The 22,637-nt window shown below is 39.1% G+C and overlaps 2 protein-coding genes across 2 annotated transcripts; one reads left to right on the top strand and one right to left on the bottom strand.

Moving 5' to 3' along the window:
- Positions 1 to 1,961: 1,961 nt before the first annotated feature.
- Positions 1,962 to 9,691, bottom strand: COQ5 (coenzyme Q5, methyltransferase). Its single transcript, XM_072415501.1, has 7 exons — positions 9,463 to 9,691; positions 8,284 to 8,433; positions 6,962 to 7,186; positions 5,819 to 5,925; positions 4,925 to 5,013; positions 3,624 to 3,735; positions 1,962 to 2,204 (listed from the first exon to the last, which is right to left on the bottom strand). Exons 1-7 carry the CDS (start codon positions 9,629 to 9,631, stop codon positions 2,103 to 2,105), a joined length of 954 nt encoding a protein of 317 aa, XP_072271602.1. The 5' UTR covers positions 9,632 to 9,691; the 3' UTR covers positions 1,962 to 2,102.
- Positions 9,692 to 9,866: 175 nt separating this feature from the next.
- RNF10 (ring finger protein 10) lies at positions 9,867 to 21,428 on the top strand. The gene is made up of 17 exons (XM_072415500.1): positions 9,867 to 10,416; positions 13,651 to 13,832; positions 13,929 to 14,125; positions 14,207 to 14,297; positions 15,330 to 15,514; positions 16,151 to 16,287; positions 16,507 to 16,667; positions 17,756 to 17,875; positions 18,131 to 18,341; positions 18,422 to 18,555; positions 19,165 to 19,282; positions 19,581 to 19,682; positions 19,896 to 20,057; positions 20,147 to 20,232; positions 20,535 to 20,592; positions 20,684 to 20,839; positions 20,919 to 21,428. The coding sequence occupies exons 1-17, from the start codon at positions 10,308 to 10,310 to the stop codon at positions 20,990 to 20,992; spliced, it is 2,283 nt and encodes a 760-aa protein (XP_072271601.1). The 5' UTR covers positions 9,867 to 10,307; the 3' UTR covers positions 20,993 to 21,428.
- The last annotated feature ends 1,209 nt before the right edge of the window (positions 21,429 to 22,637 follow it).

The raw sequence follows: 22,637 nt of genomic DNA, 5'->3' as shown, positions 1-22,637 counted from the left end.
TATAGGATGTACAAGTCAGTGGAAGGAATCTTTGCATTTGGAGGGAACAGCAGGTACTCAGAAGAGTCAATCAAATACCTGCTCCTAGGTTGCAGTATAGTTAAAACATTTTCTTATTTTGTAGCCTTAGCACAAAGTTCTATTTTCACACCCTTTACATTTAGTAAAGTGCATTACAAAAAAAAACCCTTGCAACTACTATGTTTGTGTAGCCTTAGACAACTATAGACGGTAATATATGCTGGCTGCTGACTTACTTACAGTTGTGCATTTTTTTTCTTTCGCATAGCTCACATTCATTGAATAGTTTCCAACATGATGATGACATTCTTTCACATCTAAAAAAAAAAAACTCAGAATATTGTAGAACACTTTAGAGCACACATCCCCATGTTATAATGCTAGGCGAGAGTACGAACATGGAAACATTTTATCACAGAAAAATGATTTGGGTTGTTGTGTGTCTGCCAGTTACCAGAACATGTCGGCCAAATCTGCCTTGATCAGTGTCCAATTTGCCCACACAGCAGGTGGGCACAGTAACAGGATTTAAGACAAATAATTGGATCCTTTCTCATATCGCTGTGGACTGTACAGTATGCACACTGAATTTGACATATCTGGTAATTATTTGCTGCGGCCAATAATACAAATAAACACATTTTTAAAGCAAACGTTTTAAATTGTTTGTTAGAAGGGTTCAGGGTTACTAAGGAATCATTGCTCATTATTTATTTCAAAATCAAAGATAAAATGTTTTTTTATAAAAAAATAAATAAAACATTCTTGTATGTCAGAATGATATTAATCCTGACAATTTATGCAGCAGAACATTAATGACAACTGATGCCAAATAGCTGTGCCTGTGGGAAAGAATTTAGATATTTCAAGTACTCCATATTAAACAGTAAACTTATACTGGTACTACACCCCTCAGTTCTCTAAAAGGTTCCAATGTCCACCACAAAAATTCAGGGAGAGTTACCTACAAACCTGGAATGGATTTCTTAAAAATCATTTTTATTTAGTTGGCAAATGTTTTCAATCCTGAACCAGATCCATTCCATGTTTGCTGGATCACCCATGATAGTCTATCTTCTCCAGTATTGGAGAGCTTTAAAAAACACCCATTGTAAACTGGTATAATAACAGCATTTGGTAAAAAAAAGGTTTATAGTTAAGGTTATTGGTGTAAGGTCCTTTTGCACAACACATGCTGTGCTGAGTTGCCAAGAATGCTACAGGTGTATTTTCTTTTTTTTGCATTAAATTTTTCTTCTGGCACATTAAAAGTGAAGGGATGCCCTTAATACATAAAAACACATTTGTCCATGGTGTATCCCTGGCAGCATAATGATCTGTCACATCCTCCTACTTTAGATGGACAGCTGATCTTGAGCATGTAAATAAAAATATAAATACAGACATCATCAGACCATCAAACGCAATATTTTTTTTTTTTTTTTTTACAACCGTGGAAGCTCAAAATCCTACATGAGCCCCATGTCTGTCATCCCATATGATATTCTGGGTCCTCTTTCTCTCCTGATTTTCATCAGCATGCAGATGCTGAAATTTCAGCTTATGTGAAGATGTAAGTGTCACTGTCTCTGCATTAACACAAAATGCAGGGTGCCATAGTGATACCACCTTAGAAGGCATGCCCATAACACCTTGTCTTCACGTTCATATCCCGTCTTTCTGGTAGAGAGACTATTCTGTCCTGGCTGGACATTAGGTATAGCAGATAGAGTCTTTTATAGCCACTAGGAATATATTGACAGAAACCCTACAACCTAAAAGTTTTCCTTTAGGCATTTAAAACAACCAAAAATTTCTAAGCGCGTGAAATTACTAACTCCACTGCATATAGCAGCTCTGTTTTCCTGCACCCCAGCTATATCCTGGGAATGTCCCACCTTGTGGCCATATATTTAGGTAGAAATAAAGCAATCTAGAAATGTATAGCAAACATTATTTAATACAAAAATAAGTTACATTTTATTCAGTAAATATGTCTGCTTATTTTACAATAGCAGCATTTCTGGTTTGTGTTTGTACAGTGTTGAGGTTCTGCATCCTTTCATTTTCTGAACTTTGTATCATAATTTGAAACCTGAATGAACAGCGACAACACCCGATGTGAGATTGTGATAGTTCACCTTGAAAAAGCCAGCATCTTCAATCATCTCTTTAAATTCCTCCTAAAGTAAAAGAGTTACAAATCAATGAGGTTATGTTTGTAAAATAACAAACTGATTAGCAGTGAGCCATCAATACACTATTGCTATGTACTGTATTTTGGACAAACCTACAAACTGTATAATTAAAGCTAAACTCGACACAAAACTGCACTGACCAAAAAAAAATTTTTTTTCCAAGACCTTTTTGTGATGGACATCAACGGCTCCTTTGCCTTTTGCTATGCTGGGGGTGCAGCTTGTCCTTACCACTGCACTGAATGTTGCCAACATAATGATATGTGAGCACTATTGCAGTGGCGTAATACACTAAGCCTAGACATTGATGGTATTGCCAGTAGATTCTAGGCTCAGAGGTGGAGAGAAAGTTCTGGTATACCAACAAGTGAGTTATTCCAATATAATCAAATAGCCACATTTGTTAAATCAAAGTTACATGGTGGACTTATTCCATATAGCTTTTCACACCTTTTGAAATCTCCTGTAAATCTATCACACAAGCCAAAAGCCTTATCTCCCTGATTTATACAACATTTTCTCCTGGGACATGGAAAAATGGCAATTGGCGGCTCATACGTTATCCAGAATTTCCAATATTTCCCAATATTAAGCCCTTCAAACCTGCTTGGTGTCTGTTCTCATATATATTTCTAGCGGCTAGATGTAATCTAGCAAAAGCCTGCCAAACAATGACTACCTATGACGGGCATTTTGCCTAAACTAAATTGCGTCATGGGTAATGACCGTCTAATGGCCGTCAAAAAAAACTAGTACTGTTTGATACTTGGGGTACCATGTGTTTCTTACACAACTCATACAGAAGACCAGGACCCGAAACCCCCCCCCCCCCCCCCCCCCGCCAATGCCCAACCACTAACCCTACCCCCAACCTAACTCTCTGCACCGTATATTTTGTTTATGTTTCAAGAATCCTCCCTAATGTGTCAAATTTTTATTTTATGGTTCAGATGTATTGCACCTATGTAAAAGCTCCTCCGTTAATATGTTTTCAATGATGTATTGTAGTTATCGACATGAAAACGAATACAAAATGATTTAAATTATAAACTGGGGATATAAAAAGTGTTTTTTTTTTTTCAATTGAACTTTCAATGGGATGTTTAGCCGTTTCAACCAAAACTTGTCCACAAACTTCACTTTGTTCACATGTTTTCCTTGCATCCCTTCCAAATCCAAACATTGCCAACGCCTCCCGCTGACACAGACATCATTTAAAAGTGTTAATAGAATCCAAAATGAATGATAAAGGTCCCGTGCATATTTACAAATAAAAATATGGTCCCTTCGCAAACATACAATGATTTCGATGTAAGATTGCAAGAAATTGGAACCAGTTTAATAGTAATGTTAGCAAAAAAAAGCATAAATAAATGTGTTACATCAAATATTCATAAACTTTACCTGAGGAGGGAAGCGACGAATACTCTCCACTAAATATTGATATGATTTCCAATCTCCGGCTATGATTTCCCCCAGCACTGGGATAACCTGGAAACTGTATAGATCATAAAGTCTGCAAGAAGATGATAGGTAATACATGAGATACCAGATTCCATTGAACTTTAGACATTCTTGAGAAACAAAACTGTTTTTCTAGTAAGTAAGTGTATGCAATATGGAGTATTTTCAATGGTCAGGAGCAATCTTCACTAATCTGAGCATAGTCTGATCTTTGTCTTGTTGTTAATTACACAATAAACACTAATAAGACATCTCCTCCACTATTAAGCTGCTTTTCTTATTTATTGTTATGTCAGCCCATTATGATTTACACATTCTACCTATAATCTGGCTAAAAGTATTGATTTGAACACTCTGAGGGTTCACAAGCCTTCTACTTTTTAATGAATAATTGTGGCTACCTGGTAAGTAGGTATTAGCAGACAAGTCCTAGGATAACATACACTTGGAACTAGCAGTATAATATAACAGGGAAATAAATTAGAAGAAGGCCTAAAATAACATTACAAACATCTCATCTGATGTTTTTATTGGTATTTTGTATAAAAAAAAAAAACTTTGCATGTACTACTTTTGGGAGGCTGATTTCAGTAAAATACTGATGGCCACTAGAGGGAGTATCTACACAATTTATACCTAAAGTGTACCTAGACTCAGAGTTTTCACTTTACATAAAAGGGAAGACAACCCTTTTATGTAAGGTAAAATTTCATTTTTTTTTTTTAGGTGCAACACCTTTAAAAAAAAAAAAAAAAAATGGGGGCAGCCACGCCCCCTAATTCTCGTCTGCCTAGGAATGGGAGCGCAAAGCTCCTGTGCGCTTCTTCTGCGCATGCCTGAGCATCTCGGGCATGTGCGGAAGGAGCCTTTTGGCTCAAAGAGAAGAACTTAATGATCTCACTGCGCATGCGTGAGATCGGCAAATTTTTCTCTTAATCCCACGTCACCCGATCTTGCACCTGGGTCGGGTGTTGTGGGATGAAGAACCCGGAAGAGAAGACGAAGATGGCGGCGCTCGGAGTGCCGGCTACAGAGCGGATGCCGAGACGACGCGGGACCCGATTCTGGACACCCCCAAAGCGATCGGACTACCCTGCAGGATTGAAGGCGTGTTTGTTTTATTTCTGAGTATAGTTCCTCTTTAATACAGTATTGGAATATGGTACAGCAGGCAAGTAAACTAAAATAAATTTATATTTTAAAAAAAGGTTTTTGAAATGTATTCCAAAGATAGAAGTTACCTTGCTAGTAATGGATTATTGACTTGGCTAAATTCCAGACATAGGAACCTTCCTCCTGGTTTTAACACGCGATATGCTTCTTCAAGAGCCTTTATTAAATATAAACAAAAATACTATGAATAAAATTAAAAGGTAGAAAGCTGTCTTTTTATATACAAATTTCCCTTTCATTGTTTGAAATAGTTTGTCTTTGTGGGCCTATTTAAATCAGTGTGGTTATGCATGCCTATATACATTACTTGCATTGCTGTAATGAAGTGCCATTCGTTCTGAATGTCTCTGCAACACATTTGCCCAGTAAAACATGCAGAACATTACTGTGCACTATGGCATGCTACTTTAAATTTTGCACGCATAATTTGTATCCAATTGTGGTGTGTCAAATTCTATGAGAAATATAGTGAGTAATATCAGTAATATATAGTAATATCAAGAAAAAGTGAAAAACCAAGATATGCAAAATTTTAACTAGGTAATGCATTTAAAATGCTTTGTTATGCATTAATTTACAGTTAAAATACTTCCTAAAATAATTTTTTTTATATCTAATGTGTGTAACATTACTTGCTTGGGTATTTGTACACAAGAATAGCGAGCTTTTTATTTTTTACATTGTGAAAGTATACATTGGTGGTCAAAGGTTCTTTTTATGACATCATTAGAAGTCTACAAAGACGTTTGATGACCACTTTGTACATCCATCAGAGGTGGATCATGGGGGGCACTGGAATCCTCTCTGCATTGAGAAATATCATAAAAAACAAATGCAGCCATGAGCTTATTTTATCCCGCAGATAGCTTTGACACTTCAGATATGACCTTTGCAATCAGAGGGTTATAGTATATGTAAACCTTGCAAATGGATCTGTTGTGTAATTGCTTGTTTTTACTCACCTTATCTATATGAGTCACATTTCTAATCCCAAAGGCAATTGTATAAACATCAAATTTGTCATCAGCAAAGGGCAGTTCCTCAGCATCACCAGCCACCCAAGACAAACCTGATCAAGGAAAATACACAGCATTGGTATATGACACAAATTGATAGATATAGCTGTATATTGAACTGCAGTTTTCTGAAGCATTACAGATTTCCTTACCTCCATTATGCTTTTTTAATATACTTTGAATTTGAAGCACCAGGAAAGGAAAATGTGTGTACTTTGCAGTGCTAGAATCAGAATGAAGTCCGTCTTTGCCAACTTCTTCTGAAAAATGCCACCTGTCTGGCTCAAACTCTTCCTGCAATATCTGGCTCATGTAAGACCTGCCTTGCCTTTACTTCTTATACATGAAGCCAATTAAATACGCCTAAAACTTTAACAAGTAATTGCCCCACCCCCATGGTGATTCCCAGGCTTTCCCATTTCTGTAGAAAGCCCAGGACAGGTATCCTCTGCTTCAGGTTGGCCAGCAGTGCAGAGACCGTACTCTTCATCCCTGTTACGTAGCCTAAACGTGGCAAAGTCTAACCACTTCCAGATTCACAGCTGTCACATGACAGAAAAAAAATGTAAACACAAAAAACAAAAGAATAATAAAAACAAATATTATACCACTATCTAACCCAACTGCACCTACGCACATAAACACACATGATGGGTGAATATATGCATGAAAAATATGACTGAACCACAATATAGGTATTGCCCAACACACTGGATAAAAGCCCATCATTTTAGGGGCAGACTTCTCAGTTAGCTCTAAACTGATGACCTCTAAAGGCTTTTAAAGTTTTGCCAATGGACGATTTGTCGTACAGCAATTTTTTTCCTTTTTATGGGATATGCAATTGCATGAAAATTTTACAAAATAAATATATCTACACATATGTGTGAATATATATATATATATATATATATATATATATATATATAGAGAGAGAGAGAGAGAGAGAGAGAGAGAGAGAGAGAGAGAGAGAAAGAGAGAGAGAGAGAGAATTTGAGTTTAAAAGATGCAATATAATCCCCAATTTTTTAGAAATAAATAAGAAAAATTTTCTCATTTAAGGGTATGCGTCCTTTAACATAATTTTACCTTCAGAGTAACCCAATCGTTGTAATTTATCCTTTCCAACTTTCAACATCTCTTTATTTATATCACAGATAACAGCCTGGGAACCCATCAATGGTCCTAGCTGATCATGGCTGTATGATCTTGAGATATCTGACCAGGACAGATTCTGCTGAGATTTCGTTTGGTTGCGAATCAGCTTCTCCCTCTGTGCTCGTATGTAATTGATAAAGCGAAATGCAATATCTCCTGCAAGACAAATAATATACATGAAAAAAAGAAAATATTAAAGACATATTGAAAATAAAATATTTAGTACAAACCAGAAAATACAGAAGCTTTATTGCCTTTTTGATTTTTCTGGTTGAAACTAACTTTTTTACTCACCAAGTTAACAGTAACACCAGGATTTTACCTGCCGAACATACCAGAACCCTATTCAACAAAATGAAAATGTTGAGTAACTAATGTTCCCATTGTTTGGTGGTTTACTCATTTTCTTGACTCCTACTAACTACCAAAAGCTACTTGACCCTTTTTTTAGTTTATTTTTTTTCTATATGGTACATATGTATAGAGTTTTGTGAAGTACATGTATATCACATCATAGTCCCATGTTCCTCCCATACTACTGTGAACCTAAATACTGATATCTACACCCTAAGTCTATAAGTCCTCTGAAGAAGAAGAAAATAAAAATGACTTTTCAGACATTCTTATTTGACCCAGTAGTAAAGTGTGGCCAGAATTTCTTTAGAGCAAAATTTCTAGCCCTGGTTTATGTCTAGGTTTACTAAATGTGTACAGGTAGTCCCCAGGTTAAGGAAATCGGACATACGGACAACTCCTACATATGAACGAATAGGGCTTCCCTGCTCCTTCAGGCTGGATGGGGGGGGCGTTTGCATGTTTTGCAGAAGAAATCTTTTGCTAAACACAGCTAAGGTTGTGTGTGATCTTATGGGGTGAGCTTTTTCTGCAAGCTCTTGTAACTCCTTAATGACCAAGAAAAACTCTGCAGTTGTTGCTTTTTGAATGTTAAAGGACAGCTTGCTCCAGAAGTTAATAATTGCCCAGGCTCCATCATTTTTTTTTCTTTTTTGCTTTGTTTCTGAATAACTTACAGTGAGGATTTTATACAGTAACTGACACCACACTGCCTAATAATAATGTTGAGACAGACATCTGTCCTAATTGCATTTATTAAAATAATAATACCTGTTCCGATTTACATGCAAATTCAACTTAAGAACAAACCTACAGTCCCTATCCCATATGTAACCCCGGACTACTTGTATATGTCTTCCATGTCCAGATTATGTACTTTCATTTATTCAGCTTGTTACCTGTTCCTCCTGCCACATCTAGGAGCTGCGTGCCAGGTGTGGGATTCATATGATTTATAAACCAGTCTTTCCATAACCGATGAATTCCCAGGCTCATGGAATCATTCATAATGTCGTATTTCTGAGCAACACTCTCAAATACACGATAAACTGAAAAGAGAAAAGGACAAATTAGCTGTTTAAATTATCCTGGGTTTCTCACACAGGGCCAAATAAAGGTAGGTAGGAGTTTGGGTTTACAAGAAAAGAACTTGTAAACCCAAATGCCCCACTCCCTACATCTATAACCTATCTAAAGCTAAAATCCTTCACTTTACATTGAACTCCACTTAGAACCTACCAATGATGGCGGAGGCCTCCCACAGGTTTTACATCCTCTGTTCAGAATTATTCTCAGCACTGCAGCAAGTCATTATTTGAAAGGCCTGTACAGTTTGGGGTTAGGCCCAGGTTTATGGGGAAAAAGAAGGTCAATATTTTTTCAGTCCTCCTGCTGGAATGCCGTCACCATTGATATGATAGCTGGCGTGCCAATTCCCTTAAAAGAATATCAAATGCTATATGTTTCAGGTGCAATATAGCCGTTTTGATTCAACTTTCATTGGCCCATTTGACTTGTATGGACAGAAGATCACATGGAGCACCTCAAACTATGGCTTTGCTTTTTATTGTTTATGTGCATCTGTTACACTTAAATATATAAAAGAAACGTTAGTTTTAATTTTAGAAAATGAGGTCATGTTAACAGAAAAAGATTTGTCTATAAAAAACTTCGACAATTGGTTCTGGGACACTGAAAAGGACTGCTAATATACAAATGAGCACAACTTTTCCTAAACCAGACAACTGTAATAATTTGCTGTCGGGGCTAACACAGATGTGATCACTATGGGCAGCTTTGACAAGCTTAGATCACTATTGGGAACCAAATAGATGTGTGTTTGTTGCCAATGTTCCCATATTTATGGTGTGCATGGGCACCGTGTGAAGCGCATGGGCACCGTGTGAAGCGCATGGGCACCCAAAATGAGATTTTTAGCTGATGAGGTCATTTGGGCGTTTGTTTTTGCTAAGGTCGGGAAAGAAATAGTCTGTCAGAGTTTTATTATCACTGGTGTACCACCCCACATGGAGGCAGCCATGTATGAGTGAGTCCAGACACTCAGCCCCCATTTTTACCTTTCTCCCCCTTCTCCTCCTCAGGTACGGTCTGGAAGCCGAAGTGAGTGTCCCTTCCAGAGCTGTGTGTGCTCTGAGAGAATTGACAACCCGGTGTCCCACTCCTCAACCACTGACACAGGGCTGCAGGCCGCCAGCAGCGGGTCACTGCTCTCACGGGCACCGCCATTACCTACGAGTCGCCCCCTAAGGGTGACCTCTACCCCGAGACTGAGAGGGAGTACTAAAACGCAAGCATCACGTAACGTGTCACATACAAAGGGCGGGGCCGCTACACACGTCATCGCTCAGCTACTACGGGAAACACCAATAGCGGCCTGTCTCTGCTGACAGGCAAAGGACACTACAACATCCAGCAGCCTCCGCGGCTTAGACACGCCCCCTGTATATAAGAACGTCATCCGGGAATCTGGCAGCGTCAGGCGGTCAGTCGCCATTACATACGAGGACTACGGTTTTCTGCTCCTTCCCGGAGGGGGCAGCTGCTGACTATCCACTCAGCATCCGAGAGTCCCCGAGGGGCTCCCACCGCCCGGGTCCGCTCCCCACTCGGGACCGGCCGCATTTCCTCTCCCCGCGCTGCTTTGCGGTGAGTCTGCCTTATCTCCAGACAAGGCCAAGGGGCCTGCTGCCGCCTGATCCTCGTCCTGTGGAGCCCTCTGCTCCCCGCACCCCGCACCTCTACTATCCGCCATACCGGCCTGCTCTATATTTCTCTTTCTATTCGGTAACACTGCAAGATGTCGCCATGAATCGCGCTCCTCGTCTCCCGGCTCTCCTGAACGCCATGCTCTTGGCTGCCAGCCGCCCCCTGCTTGGTGCTGCCTCCGCCTTTCCCGCGGTTTATGCCGCTCAGCTCGGCCACAGACATGGATCCCGGATCCAACAATACCAGCAAGACTCAGAACCGATCGGCCTCCACCGGGCCTGCTGGGGACTCTAAGCCTAAAAGTGGTAAGGAGCCCGGGGGGTGTGGGGTGATCAGCCCGGGGGGTACATGAGTAAACATTGGTAGTGAGCAGCAACATTCCCCACAGACATGATTATCGGTCTGATACCGGAGACTGGCTCTGTAATGAGATCTGATCCTCTGTCAGGTTAATAGTTTCCTGCTGCAGACTTGTTCTCACTTCCTGTATATATAACACTGATCACCAGGACATCAAGGCAGAAGAAATCTGTCCTAGAGCCACATGTTGGGGTAAGAAACCCAGAGCGGTCCTCACCCTGCCCCCATCTATATAATATGGGGATGGTTTGGGTGGTGATGTAGTTTAGATTGACCTTTATTATGGTGATAAAGTTCCCTGCCATGTAAGATAACAGCCATTGTGCACACACCTGTCACCTGGCCATCCCCAGTCCATGAAGTGTAGGCATAGAAATAACACAGATTTATCTTTATAGTGTTTATAATTTAATAACCAGTGATAAGTTGTCTGTTTCACCCACAAGGGAAATGAGACAGTCCTGGAATATCATATTTTATAGGATCTGACCCTTTGCCATGGCAGGCCTCTGTCTCACTCGTATGTTTGCTGTTTAGCCATAGCGCTTCTTCACACAGAGTAAACATTGAACCTGTTCCCTGCCAGGATGTACAAACAAGTATTAGTCTTAGTATACACAAGATCCACATATGTCTGTGTATATGTACCTGAATGTGAGAAGGATCCCAGCAGGACTTCTACAAGTATCTATACATGAGAAGTAGGGAAAGGGCTGTTTTCAGTTTTGATCACATGATGAGACTCTTAGGCATTTGGTCATATGATCCTTTAAAGGCGATCATTTTGGCTGATGGGATAGTGTAGCTTTAAAGTATACTTCAGGGGAAACTAAAAATACCAAACAGGCAGTGTTGTCCTATTAGCACTGGGAACCCTCATAAAGTCTCTGTATGGTGGTCTGCAAATGGTTACAATTACTAGGCATATATGCTATGGCTATACAAAGCATTGTGACGTGAATAATTAAACAGGATTTTTATAGCGTCAACATATTGCACAGTGCTGTACATGTGTATTGCCACCAACTGATTATCTAACTGGGAGGATTCCTCACACCCTTTTCTTAACAATGATGGCTGTCAAACAAGGGATTTCCTTTCACTGGCAGGCGGGTTCTTCCTAGAAGTCATAAAAACACAACTGCAGTTCTGATAGAACCAAAATAAATAATAACAAAGATGTACAGTGACTGAAGATGAGAGCAGGCACCTTGCATTGACTTCTGTGCGGCTATTTTATCAAAAACTGCCCAGGATTGCACTATGCAGAATTCTGAATATTTGTTAAAGTAGCAGATTTTATTCCAGTAAAATATTTCTTCACTGTCTTGTAAATGCAGTTCATAAGTTATTTTCTCTATAGGGGCATCACTTGTATTATGCATACAGTTTATAAAAGGTCTTTTAAAGAGGGATTTTTTTGTGCATTTCAGTAGTACATTTTTACTAAAAGTTGACAGTTTCAGGTTTGATTTGTATAGGCTGGGCTTTGTTATCAATGTTTTTCAATATTGTCATTAAAAAGACATGACTACCTCATGAAAATATAATTAATGGCCAGTTTTTTGTGTATATACAGGTAGTCCCCGGGTTACATATGAGATACGGACTGTAGATTTGTTAAGTTGAATTTGTATGTAAGTTGGAACGGGTACGTTATTTTAATAAATGCCATTAGGACAGATGTTTGTCTCAGCATATTAGACAGCATGGTGTCAGTTACTGTATAAAAATCCCACTGTGAGCTAATCACAAACAAAGCAAAAAAAAATTGGAGCCTAGACATTCATTACCTTCTGGAACAAGCTGTGCATTATTATGCAAAAAACAGCTGCAAAGTTTGTTTTGGTCATTAGAGGTACAAGATGTTGCTCACCTCTGTTTAGCAAAAAATTTCTTCTGAAGTCATGCGAACTGCCTCCTCATAAAGCCTCTGTCCTGCACACAGTAAGCAGGAAAGCCACGTTTGTATCTAGGAGTCGTCCGTATGTTGGATTTCCTTAACTTGGGGACCTACCTGTACATATAATATAATATCTGCACATTAGGGCAGCCATATCTACTCATTGGCACAATGGTTTTTTAGTCTACTCCTTGCAATGCAGCCTATATCAGCCCACATATAGATAACAATGCACTTCTTGTTCCACGTTGTCATTGTAATACTCATACTACTGAGGCTATTATGTCCGTTAAAGGGCAACCTTTAGTAATAGTAAGGTAAGAGATAACCTAATTTGAGTGTAACTTTCAGTAATTACTCAAATTACTCAAAAAAAAACAAAAAAAAAAAAAAACAAGAATCTGACATTCTCTGCTAGAAGTTGCTGCCATTGAAACTCATGGGCCTGGAAGATTCGAGGTAATGTCAGATTCCCGGTTTAAAACAAAAAACAAAAAAAAGTGTTTGTAAAGCAATCCCTAAAATGTGCAAACACTGTACAAGGTCACTTGTCCCCAAAAGCATACCTGCTAAAAGACTGAACATACTTGCCTTTCTGTCACCCCTTGTTTTGAAGCTCGTCTGCTTCCTAGCTACTGCCAGTACTCCACTTGTTGGATAAATTGTCTACCAGTTGTGTTGTACAAGGTGGCAGCAAGGTATTCCTAACTTGTGGAACCCTGTAATGCTTTCAGCAGCTGAGGAGCAGCGAAGAACTGTCTGCCATAAAAGTAAATACATTCCTTTTTTCCTATAGCAGGGATGCAATTTGACAGGGTCTCTTAAGTCAATGTCCACTGTGAGACTGCAGAAGTATCACTGGTCTAAAGCCCGAAAAAGTTTAAGATTTCAAACATGGCTGCATGGATTGATTTTGTAACATATAACTGTTTTAAAGATGTTATATAATAAACACTGACTTTAGACACAAATGGGCTAAAAGTACATGCTGCACAAAAAAAGTTAATTTGTCTGTCTGAGCTGTGCATGTGTCCCTTGATTTACCTTACAATCTGATCTTGCATGAAAGTGTTTGCCTGCTTTAACCTTGCTCCACCCAGCTGTGCTTTTACAGATAATGTCTCGCCTTGTCATGAGGCCTTCCTGTTTATATTTGTTGACAGAATTTATTTACAAGAAAGCAGTTTGCAGGGACAGACATTTTCTCTGCCTATGGAAATAGAACAAGGTTTTGTTTTTCAGACTTATTTGAAGCTTCCCGTTATTTGTATTGTAGATGGAAAAGGTGGCGGCAGCTCAAAGCAGCGCTACAGCCGCAGACGTGAAAATTCCTACCCCAAAAATGAGAGCTTTGCCGGCCCGACATACCGCTCCGGTCCACAGAAAAGCAAAACTTTTAACAAGGTTCCACCTCAGAGAGGAGGCACAAAACAGTTTACGTATGGAAGACGAGAAGAGGTAAGGGGCTGTTTTAGCCTGATGGAGAGTTTCATTTGCAACTGTAAACTTAAGTTGTGTTGATAACCGATCTAACACTTTTTTTTTTTTTCTTAGGTAGCAGAGACTCAACGGGCAGAGTTTAGTCCAGCCCAGTATTCAGGACCTAAGAAAATAAACTTGAACCACTTGTTGAACTTCACATATGAGCCCCGAGGTCATCCTGGAGCACATAGAGATGCACATGGAAACTGGAGTAGGCGCAACAAGTGGGGACACAAACCATTTAACAAGGAGTTGTTTTTGCAAGCGAAGTGAGTTTGTTTTTTTCACTAAATGTTTTATGTATCCTAATAGACCAGACTGATCTTAAATGTTTTTAATTTTTCCTCTAGCTGCCAGTTTGTGGTATCTGATGAACATGATTACAGTGTCCATTTCACTGATCCAGACACTTTGGTTGGCTGGGACTTGGTGGAACAAGTGGTCAGTATTCCCTTCTTTGCAGAATTCTTCTGAAAATGCTAGTTCCCTGAACATGTAGGTGTTCAGCAGTAGCAGCCTCTATATTTCTCGTGAACTAAATCTCATAAGTAAACTTGGTGTGGTCTGTGAGCAGCAAATAGTTGCTGATCTCTACTGCAGTTCTCTGATCCCTTCTCAGCATACCACCATGAAAAAGTAGGCTTGGATAGAGCAGACAGCTAGCCAATTCTTTCTAGAAGATGAGAAAAAGATGCAAGGTATAAATCTTCCCTGCTGCCTGTACCCACTACCAACTCTTTACAAGAAGCCCAGCCTAAGTGTCCTATGACTACTAGAAAGTGCCGGGTGGTGTGGCCAGCCTAATGGTGCTGGGGAGAACAGTGCTTTTTTTCAATGTGGGAATGTGGACCTGTGGAGTCCCTTACAAAAACGTCAGACATGTCTGGGGCAACCGGATATGTACATTGGCAACAGGCAGCGTTGTCATCAGCATCATAGGCACAGAAAATGCATTCATTTTAAACAAGTGTATAGAGTGTATACTGGCCTTATGTATTTTATTGGTGCTGGGCAGGTAGCATAGAGGGCAAAATAATTTCCAAGAAGTACAGGTACTGTATCACTTGTTTTAATATTGCATTGCTCAAATTATTTTACACCCATTTTTGACAAAGGACCAGGCAGCATGCTTTGTAGAAAGTGAAGCAGACCTGAATCCTCTATAGATTACCCAGAAATGCTGTTGCTTTAAGTTACAGATGCATATCAGGTTTCACACAGTTGTTTGAATCATACATGAAGTACTGCAGACTAGGCTTACGTGTTGGACCTGTTCAACAAGACAATACAGTTGTTTTTTTTTTTTTTTTACATATAGATTAGGATCTGGTAATTTTTACTTGGTTTCAGAATGAGTGTATTGTAAATCATAAGGAAATTTTCTTTAATTTTTAATACGAGCATTCCAAATCTTTATATGGTAATAGGTACTGCTCTCCATTATATTCATAACAGTGTCCTTCATTTCTACAGCGCATTTACAGCCATGAAGTGCCCTCTTGTCCTATTTGTCTTTACCCTCCCGTTGCAGCCAAGATTACCCGTTGTGGGCATATTTTTTGCTGGGCTTGCATCTTGCATTACTTGTCAATGAGTGAAAAGGAATGGAGTAGGTGTCCAATTTGTTACAGCTCTGTTATGAAGAAGGATCTTAAAAGGTAATGTTATCTAAAGGTCTCAAAAGCTTTAGGAAATGATTTAGGCATTAACCACAATTGGTGGGGTTACAGCTATACCAGTGGCAACAATGGCATAGAATACTCATTGCATCTAATTTGGGGGTTTGTTGGTTTTCTGTCTGGAGGCATTTCATTTTGTAATTGAAATTGTTTATCAAAAAGCTATGTAGTTTTTGCCACCACAAGCCAAAGTATATCAAACAATAAGGCCACCAAACACTTGACCCCATTGTAGTCCTTGCGAACTGTAATTTTGTGCCAATTTCAGTTTTTAGCAAAAACAGTGAAATGTATTGAGGCAACCTACCACTATTTAATTACTTATTTAGGTTTATGAGATTGTAGCAATAATTATGCTATTGGTTACAGGCTCACTGACATTTGTAGTGTAGGCACTGAGGAGCAATTTATCTTTTAAATTGTTTAGCATTTTATTTTTAAACACAGAGCATGTACGGTGAGGGGGGGAAGCATTGTAAACAGAGTTCTTGAAAGAGTTCATGCCTTTTCCCATGCTCAAGTCACTTTTCTCCCTCTGTCCACCATAAACTGTTCAGCTCTCAACGGAATTGGAATGCAAAACTGATTTACCTTGTCCTGTTTCTCTCCTTGCAGTGTGTTTGCCACAGAAACTCGTCTTTATGCAGTGGGTGATACCATCACGATGCAGCTTATGAGAAGAGAAAAGGGTGTCCTTGTAGCCATGCCCAAATCAAAGTGGATGAAGCTGGATAAGCCTATTCATTTGGGAGGTAAAGACTAAGGGATAGGGTACACTTGTACGACATATGTTTATGAAAGTAAAACCTATTTTGAGTATTCAGAACAAATGTATTCTGTGCTTTTGGTACATATCTAGCTATAAAAAAATGCATACATAGGGGAAGTAACTAAAACTGGGCCTTATGATAAAAGTAATGGGCTTCCATAATCTTTCCATATAAAGTTTGTTCTGGACCCTTCTTTTCCAGATGAGGAACATAGCTTGTTCTCCAAGCTTCTTCTGGCTTCCAAAGAGCAGATCTTGAATGAGGTCATAAATGAAGAGAAGGCAGCCCTGCTGGAGCAGTACAGAGTTGAAGGGGAAACCCCAGAATCTTGTTTTATTGAAGCTGCCATTCAGGATTTAAAGGTTTGTTAGGTGTATTTAGGTTTTGCCAAACACCAGGCACATCCTTCTTGACCAATAATTGGTGTAGTGCAATGATTGTTGCCTAAAAAGGAAGTAAACTAAAAAAAAAAAAACAACCTACAATACAATCCCACAGGGAAGTCCAATCACTATGGGGGTGTCCAGCATCAGGTCCCATATGCCACCATCTTCGTCTTCTCTTCTGGGTTCTTCCTCCTATGTCACCAAACCCAGGCACAAGATCGCGTGGCGTAGGATGAAAAAAAATTTGTATCGGTAAATTTTTCTCTATGCGCAGAAGGAGCGCCCAAGAGCCTCCTGAAATACCTATGTCAGGCTCCCATTGAATCTCGACTGCCTAAGTGGCCAAGAATTGGGGGGCGGTGCTCCAGCCCTTTAAAAAAAAAAATGTTGCACCTAAAAGAAAAAAAACTGAATTTCTACTTTACATAAAAGCCCTACCCTTTTTATGTAAAGTGAAAATTCTTTGTTTAGGTACGCTTTAAGGTCTCAAAGGTTTAAAGCTGAATTAAAGTCCCTAGATTCAATCTAAATAAAAGCATCCATTGTCTTATGTTTAAAGAGCATCATACCTTTGTGTTTTTTTTTTTTTTTTTTTTTCCAATGCTATTCCGATCAAGTGTTTTTTTTTTTTGTGTGTTTTTTGTTTTTTTTTTTTCCCTTTTTTGTTATTGGCTGTCATTGTTGGTTTAGATATCTGAAGTAGCCTAATAGCACATGTCTGTCCACTTTTCTTCCTCCACGTTATAACTTAATGGAGGCTACCTGCCCTCCTTGCTTTTTTTTCTACCCCTATTTCCTGTACAGAGCCTATGTGATTCTTTTTTTTTTTTTTTTTTTTTTTTTCCCCATTACTATGGTTCTGTGCAGAGGAGGGACAAATTTTAAAAAAAGACTGGTTTTTGCTTTACCCAAAATTTGGAGGTTTATATCTGCCATAAAATGAAAGAATGCAAACGGTATAGTTTAGCATTTAAGTATTTAAAGCATGTGTATTATGTAATGTTTCGGGACTAGTATCTGTTCTTTACTGCATTACTTATGTGCACACTTTGTCATTGTAATAGGATCGCCAGGACCTCCTTCAGACACCTTCCAAACAGGATATAGGAACAACTGAAACTTCCACTGAGGTTCCAAAGGTGGAGAAGCACACTGAAGAGAGGAAATCAAACCATGACAGCACTGTTAGTATCAAAATGTACCCACAACAAATCCAGTTTGGCTTAACTACATTTTTGTACTGTACACATCTGCATTGTGATCTGTACTATCCAGTACAAGCACTGATGAAAGCAAAAGGAACTGTTTTTAATATTTAATGTATGTACATTTTAATATGTAATGTACCTTAATGTTTTAATCATAACAATCTTCCTTTTCTTGTGTACGCATGAGCATGTCATATTGTGCTTAGCATGTTTTTCTATTCTACCTCACAGGTAGTGCATTATGTGTCCGCTTTTGATGAGGAGATTGTGGATCCGGTATTGGAAGAAGTGTGTCAGTCTTTAGAGTCTGCAAGCTTGGCACCTGTCTCTCCTGAGGATAGTGATCCTGTACCCACAGAAGAAGCTACTGCTGCTGCAGAGAGTAAGCCAGCAGTTGTTCCCTCTATCTCTGGGCCAACGCATTACTATTACTTTTATCAAGGTGCGTGTAGCATGTAGGTTACTTCATTTAAATTTAACACTTTCTGTTTATAACTAGTAACGCATGTTTTTGTTCTACAGCTGTAGATGGTCAGCACATATATCTGCATCCAGTAAATGTACGCTGCCTTGTTCATGAATATGGCAGTTTGGAGCAATGTCCTGAAACTATCACTGCTACAGTGGCGGAAATTGATGGTTTCACTGTGACTGAGGTTAGTAAGTGTTTATTTGCTGTACACCTATGGGGTCGGTCAAGTAAATCATTTGATTTTTCACCTAGCATACTCTGTAGTGAGTGCATCTGGAAGATGTGCATCCTGCAGCTGTCAAGTAAAGGTCTAACTGACCAACACAAAAGACTTTGTATATTTAAGCAACCTAGCTTTTAAGGCTACAACAATACCGTGGATGATATAAAAAATATGCTGGCAAAAGCTCTAAGCTACATTCATCTATTTGAGCAACCAAGGGATTGTGGTGGGCTGTAGGGTTTGCACCACAATTACTGTCAAGAAGGTGGCTTTAAGTGACTTTCTTTTTCCTTAAATGTTTTTATTGGCATGAGACACTCCGATCAAGTTATAAAATTTGTCCTTGGGAGGATAATCATAGGTACAAAAGACTTGCTGTTCTCTTGTCAGCTGTAGGATGGTTAAGGAATTAGGTGTCTGTTAGGTATTGTGTCGTAGAAGGTAAGGGTGTGTTAAGTTTTCACTTACAATGCAGTAATTGTAGGTCATCTCTTGCTAGCCCTAAATATTACAGTATTATAGTTGCAAGAGTATGCACACATGGGTGACTTTTTTATTTTTTATTTTCAGGAGGTGCGCAGACGTCACCGCTATCTCTGTCATCTGCCTCTTACCTGTGAATTCAGTATTTGTGAGATGGTGCTTGGACCCCCTGCTGTCTCAGAGCAAACTTTGGCTTACTTTTCTGGTAAGATTTAAAGGGCATTTTATGGGAAATATATAATTGTTTAACTGCATGCCTGTAAAGGAAGTAGTTAACAGATTAGTGTGGTCTAATAAAAAGCAGTGCTGTATTACCCTTTTATACCCCTTATCAGAACTTTGAAAACACCTATTTGTGTTCTTCAGCCTTCCGATAGTGGTGTAGGATGTCATAAGTTATCTTCTCTGGTTCAGCACCAACAGTTTTCGCTGCGAGTCTACTTATGCAGGGATAATGATTGTATCAACACATTTCTAAAGATTTGCTTATTTTTTACTTTTAGATGAGGTTGAGAAGAGAAAAAAATTGCGCCAGAGAAAGGCACGTGATGAACGTCGCAGGGAGAAAAGAATTGAGATTGAAGAAAACAAGAAACAGGGAAAATGTAAGCCCACCCGAACTTGCAACATGACTGGTCTTCTTTTTTTTTTTTTTTTTTTTTTTTTTTTTTTAAACCTGCTGTATGCTGTTCCAAAAATACATCTCTACAATCCCTTTAATAAGTTCTGACTGAGTAGAATATGGTCCTTTTTTATACTTCATAAGTATTCCTAGGTCATACATATACACAAAATACTAATGTTTTTAACTTCCACAGATCCTGAAATGCATATTGCCCTGGAAAACTTGCAGCAGTTTCCTGCAGTGAGTTCCTCTGCTGAGCTCACATTTCCTGGTTCATTTTCGGTGCTGCCCACTTCAGATTCACAAAGCTCTGTGTCACTCTCACCTTTGAGCTGTAGCCCAGCATCACACAGTGGTGAGTATTTACTGATGTGAAGAAATAGTGATTTGAGTTCATTGACCTAAAGAAAGGAAGTGACCTTCTGGATATATTAAATTTTGTAGGTCCCATGTTTGGCCAAGGTGCTGAAAGTCCTATTGATTCTCCTGTTAACCCGGAAGATGATGCTCGGTGTCCTTCCTTTGCTCAGGTGAGTCACAGTAAGATTTAGCTTACTTGACTATGATTTACATAAAGTGTTGAAGACGTTGCTTTTTTTTTGCTTTTGTTCCACTGCATGCTGTACAGTTAACTTGTAATTCCTGACTTCAAACAAGACCTTTCTCCATGCGATGTTCTAGTATTTAACATGCAAATACCTTGGAGCAGCACTACAGACTTGCTACTTTTAGTAGCTAGGCTTTTAGTCTAGATAACTAGAGGATGTTGCATATGAGGGTGTGGGAGAAATTAAAAGCTATTAATTTTTTATCTGTTCTGTTTATCTTGTAGATGCTAAGGGTTGGCAAAGCAAAAGTGGAATCATGGCCCAAAGCTGCAATTAAGAAAGGTCAGTGGGCCTATTTTGTCCCCCCCCCCCCCTTACCTTTGTCCCATGTTTAAAATAGGCACCTTACGGGTTTCCCTCTGTTCATGTTTAGAAAGTCCAGTAGTGCACACAGGACCTGCAGACAGTGATGGGGAGAGCGATTGCTCTGAGAGAGTACCAGTACCAAGCTTCCAGAATTCATTTAGTGAAGCCATGGAAGCAGCCTTTTTGAAGCTGGACTCTGCGCTTCCTACTCCTCCTCTGTCAGGTAAAAAGTGCTTTTGAAAATGGTTTTTGGTGTTATTTATTCTGCTTCAAACCTCTTACTACTTTTTGCTTTATTTCAGTCGAGAAAGGTGGGAAGAGAAAGAAGAAGCAACAGAAACTTTTGTTCAGTACATCTATGGTACACACAAAATAACAGAGCACATTCTGATCTTTGGCTTCCCATCATCTTCTCTACACTCATTGCTTTGTATCACTATCTGCAGTATTGATTTTTTTTTTTTTTCCAGATGTTGGCTGGGTGAGATTCATATATGCCCACACAATGCTAATTTCAGGCTCCTGGGTTGTAGGGCAGAATATTTTGCTAGATGCTGTGTAACATTTTAGACTAGTGTGTTTTGCTGTGGAGCTGAGCAAGGTGCAATGCTTGGCACACATGGGCTGATGGACTTCTTGCCACTGGGAGGGTATGACATGAAACTAATTGCTGAGGGCCTACGTATAAAAAAGCCCGCATTCTGTAGGAAGTAAATTCTTTAAAGCCATGCATCATGGTGGCTATCATTGAAAGGAGTCTATTTTTTTTTTTTCCTCAAATTTTGGAGTAAACAATAAACTTGAAAATTAAATAGACTGTGTTTTCTATTTCTTTTCCAATCCTTCAATTGTAGATTTGCTGGTGTATTCAGGGCCATCATTCTGTTCCATAATTCAATTTCAGCCAAGCTTTAACTTTCATACCAATGGCCTCCTCACATTGCACTCTAGAATACTTTGGTAAAAAGAAGGGTTCATAGTTGCAATGTCCATAGGTTTTATGGCTACCAAGCAAGCCCAAACCGCCCTTCTACCACCTACTTGGTTTTACAGTTGGTATTAGGCATTTGTGATGTTTTGGTTTTTGCCAACTGTGTTGCTTTGCGTTAGGGCCAAACATCTCCACTTTGGCCTTTTTTTTAACCCCCCCTAGCGGTATTCCTGAGTGTGACTCAGGGTGGATTTACCATGCAAAAAGCGGTAATCCTAAGTCAGTCAGGGTCGCTAAAAACATTTAAAAACAAAAAAACACCTTGTTCTGTTGTCGTCCTGCAGGTCCTCGGGACACGTCTTCTTTCTCTGATCTTCAGTTGGCGACTGTGGGGTTTCCCGGTGACATCAGTGCAGGTGGGAGGAGCAGTGGGAAATAATTTTGTATTGGATTCAATACAAAATGGCTGTATTGAGTCCAATACAAAGAAAAAAATATATGTATTTACTGTAGTTATATTACCGGTTTCACTATTTAACAGATTTGTGTTTTTATTTCAAGTTTTTTTATTAAATATTACACATATTTAAATGAGTTATGTGTAAGAATTATAGGCCTACAATGTACAATTTCCATGCAAAAAATGTAATGCTTTTCGTGTGGAAATATGGACAGAATTAGAATGCTAGGGGGTGGGGGGTTAAAGGAACTTTGAAATCTGAACCAAATGGTGATCTATATTTGACATATGATTGCTTGGTTAGCATTCGTCATTATGGATGTATTTTCCTGTTTAATTTTTCCTTGGTTGTGAAAATTGACGAAAAAAAAAGCCATGGTCTCTTCTAGGGAAATGAGGTTTTCTCCTAACAGTCCTTCAAAACAAGCTCAGTCTTTTTTCTAATTGTACTGCCCGTGAATGTTAAAATATAATATGTTAAAGGTATGCTGCATATGTGCTACAAATCACTCTAGAGTGGACTTCAGATAGTTTGGAAATGGTTTTATAATTCTTCCAGATTGAGACAGCAGATTGCTTGCCAGGATAATTGCTGAGGTTTCTCTTCCTTAACATCTTTAGCATGCACCT

Source organism: Pyxicephalus adspersus, chromosome 6, assembly GCF_032062135.1.
Source record: "Pyxicephalus adspersus chromosome 6, UCB_Pads_2.0, whole genome shotgun sequence".
Classification (NCBI taxonomy): Eukaryota; Metazoa; Chordata; class Amphibia; order Anura; family Pyxicephalidae; genus Pyxicephalus; species Pyxicephalus adspersus.
The sequence above is the reverse complement of the archived record's forward strand: the minus strand, read 5'-3'. Positions and strand labels throughout refer to the sequence as shown.